Here is a 3,650-nt window from a genome sequence, read left to right as displayed (position 1 = left end):
TTTCCCTACAGGGATGGGGATGTGGTTATTGTAACCACATCTGGGTATAAATATATCGTGTCTGTAATGAACTAGCTAGAGTGTGTGAGACACAGAGAACGATAGAGAGAGCACTGCCCTCTAATGGACAGAATCAGAATGGCACAACGGTGTGTGGTGAGCCCATTACAGGGACAGCTCCTGTAGCTCAAGTGGGTGGGGTCTGTGTTTTTGGAGCAGGAGGATCCAATTTCTATCCGGAGTGACCTCAGCATGAGCACAGACCGTGCAGCATATTGCAGTGGGATCCTTCCCCTGACACAAGGAAGACAGAAAAGGTTCAGCAAATGGAAACCAGAACGGCACAGGGAGTCGCGAATGGGGCTCAGCAGAAGCAACTTGGGGAACACTCAGCTCTGGGCCTCTCATCCCAACGCAGGCAGGGGCCCTCTCTGCACAGCTCCAGGGAGAGCCCAGCTTGTGCTCAGCTCCAGGGATCTGAGCGCCAGAAAGATGTCAACACAGTGGAGGGAACTCAAATAAGAGCAGCTACACTGCTGAGGGGCCGGGGGCCACTGAGTTGTGGGGCGGGGAGGGGGGGAAGCTGAAAGCACTAACCCTGCTGAGGCTGGCTAAGGGACAGCCAAGGGGCAGCAGGAGAACAGGGAGAGGAATCAACATGATAAAGGGGGTGTGATATGGAGGAGTGGGCTCAAACTGAGCAAAGGGAAATTAGGCCAAGGATCTGGAAAAATGTCCTGGCAGAGAGATGGGAGGGGAGAGGGAACTGGCCAGCCAGGGGATGGGTGGGAAGCCCATTCCTAGACTGAACAAAGCCCTGGACAATAGCTTGTAGCTGATGGTGGCAGCGACCTGTACGCAGAGAGGGACAATCCCAGGGGCTGATGGGGAAACATTAGGGCATAGAGCAGTCTAAATGAGACCCTTCCACCTCCTCACCGGCGGGCAGAAAGCGCTGGGCAAGGATCCAGCAATTGTTCACCAGAGGCCCAGGAGAGAAGCCAAGGGCAAGGGGCATTGGTGGGCTGGGCTGCATTGCGTGGGAGCCAGTTCTGCACTAGGTCTCCTAGCACCAAAGGGGACCACAGAGAGGAGAGTGCGGGCGCATTGGCCACCCCGGTGTCTGCCGCTGTGACTGGATCTCCCTCAGGAGTGAAAGTCAGAATGTGAGGGGGGCCCCCGAGCTACTGGGGCTAGTGCAAATGAGTCTGGTCTGTCGGGGGTGCTGCAGCCAGCCTGACCTCGCCTCACCCCCTTTCCACACACCCCCTGGAGCTCAGCACTCACACGATGGCCTGCTCCGGTTCCACTGTCTGGCTGCTGCTGAATGGCCCGAAGGAGCCAGGCCTAAGCTCCCCGGGTCTCCCTGGGCCTGAGGAGCTGGGGGCTGACTCGCCAAAAGCGACTGGACAGAGTGTTAAGTCAGCAAAAATTTTCAAATGCACAATTCTTGTCCAGCCCATCCCTCTCTCTAACGCCCGCGACCAGCCACTCCCTCTGCTCCTCCGACCATGCTCGCTTAATCCACCACGTCCACGATGAGGGGCGCCAGGTAGTCGGAGTGGCGGATCCCAAAGGTCTGGCCACGCTGCTGGACGTACTGCAGGGAGAGGGAGCAGAACACCGCAGGGTCAGTGCATGAGATCTCAGCTCCTGCCCCCAGCACCCGCTGTAACCCTGCAGAGATCCTGGCTTCCACGTTATAAACACACACGCCCCCCCCCACCCCCGCTTCAGATCTCAATGCTCCCCCACAACTACAATCCTGCCTGAGACCTTAGCTCCCCACTACACGCGCGCGCACACACACACACACACGTACACTGTATCACCCCCACACATACACACTGCATCCCCACCACACACACTGTATCATCCTCCGCACCCACACACACTGCATCATCCCCCCCACACTGCATCACCCCCCACACACACACACACTGTATCACCGCCCCGCATACACACACACTGCATCACCCCCCACCACACACACACTGTATCACCCCCCCACCGCACACACTGTATCGCCCCCCCACCACACACACACTGTATCACCCTGCGCACCCACACACACTGCATCATCCCCCCCACACTGCATCACCCCCCCACACACACACTGTATCACCGCCCCGCATACACACACACTGCATCACCCCCCCACCGCACACACTGTATCGCCCCCCCCTCACACACACACTGCATCACCCCCCCACACACACACACTGTATCACCGCCCCGCACACACACACACACACACACACACACACTGTTCACTGCCAGGGACATCTCTCCATGAGCTCTCCAGTCTCTCCACCAGCCAACATGTATGCAACACGTCCCTGACACAACAGCTCTTGTGAGCCCGTGTGTGTGTGTGTGTGTCCTGGCCCCCTCCTCACCTTCTCTGGGCTGTGTGCCCCAGGCCCTGGTTTCTGCGTGTTGTCCCCAGGAAGCATGTTGCGGGCAAGCATGCTGTATTGGGGGGCCCGGGTCTTGAACACGCTGGGTTCCACCACACGATAGTTACAGGGCCCTGGCGTCTGCACACAAGGAGAGCGGAGCTCAGTTGCCAACAGGCCACTCCCAGGGGCGCCCCCCCCTCCAAAGTAGGCCGAGCCGCAACCCAGCTGTCATTCTGACCCCCCATTCCCCATCGCCAGGCGTGTCCCCCATCCCCCTTTCCTCACCCCCTTCCACCTGAGTACCCCCCTCCCCAGCTCCGCTGCTGCCTCTCACCTTGCTCAGGTCCTCATAGAAACTGCCGACCAAGCTGCGTCCCAGGAGGGAATAGTTTGGGGCTGAGCTCTTGTTGACGACCTTGGGCCCAATCATTGGCGGGAGCCCGTAGGCGGCAGGCCCTGGGATGGGGGGAAGAGGGGATCAGTGGGGGTCAGAATTGCCATTCAAACACCACTGTGGACAAATCAGAAATCTGACAGGGCAGCTCCGGGGCATGGGGGGGAGGGCAGGGCAGGGCAGGGCAGGAGTGAGGAGAAACTGGGGAGGGGCAGAGCTCGGGGAGTGAGGGCAGAAGGGAATGGGGTGGGGGAGGGGAGGGCAGCAGTGAGGTGAGACTGGGGAGGAGCAGGGCTCGGGGGGTGAGGGCAGAAGGGAATGGGGAGGGGTGGGGAGGGCAGCAGTGAGGTGAGACTGGGGAGGAGTAGGGCTCGGGGGGGGGTTAGGGCAGAAGGGAATGGGGTGGGGGAGAGGAGGGCAGGAGTGAGGTGGGACTGGGGGGAGGGGCAGGGCTCGGGGTGTTGAGGGCAGAAGGGAATGGGGTGGGGGAGGGCAGGAGTGAGGTGAGCCTATAGGACTAACCTGCTTGCTTGCTTGCTTGCATATATATATATCTTTTCTTATAGTTTAAGTATTTGATGTATTGTAATAGGTTTATAAATTTATATTAAAGTAAGTTTGGCTGTAATGCAAAAATCCTACAGGCCATATCCTGTATGTTAAGCTAAGGCAAAGTCAGCATATCTATATTAAAACCTTTTACTCAAAAAGTAAAGTTAATCTATACCTTGTTACCTAAATAAATAAGTACCCACACCTATGTCTATAACTTTTTATCTAAATCAATAATCAATAGAAAATGGCATAGGGTTTTTTTCAATGTTGTACCCACAAACTTAACAGGTACACCACAA

The 3,650-nt window shown here is 57.2% G+C and overlaps 1 protein-coding gene across 1 annotated transcript in view; it reads right to left on the bottom strand.

The window, feature by feature from the left end:
* Nucleotides 1-1,519: 1,519 nt before the first annotated feature.
* LOC113408811 (outer dense fiber protein 3-like) overlaps nt 1,520-3,650 on the bottom strand; it is a gene marked incomplete at its 5' end in the record, with an annotated part of 4,799 nt that continues 2,668 nt past the window's right edge. The window contains 3 exons of the mRNA XM_026662221.1: nt 1,520-1,600; nt 2,400-2,540; nt 2,737-2,858. Of these exons, the coding sequence (XP_026518006.1) occupies nt 1,520-1,600; nt 2,400-2,540; nt 2,737-2,858 (344 nt within the window). The remainder of the gene's footprint in view (nt 1,601-2,399; nt 2,541-2,736; nt 2,859-3,650) is intronic.

The sequence above is a fragment of the Terrapene carolina genome, unplaced genomic scaffold (assembly GCF_002925995.2).
Source record: "Terrapene carolina triunguis isolate 2854851 unplaced genomic scaffold, T_m_triunguis-2.0 Scaffold24570, whole genome shotgun sequence".
Classification (NCBI taxonomy): domain Eukaryota; kingdom Metazoa; phylum Chordata; order Testudines; family Emydidae; genus Terrapene; species Terrapene triunguis.
This window is presented reverse-complemented; position numbering and strand designations above follow the sequence as displayed.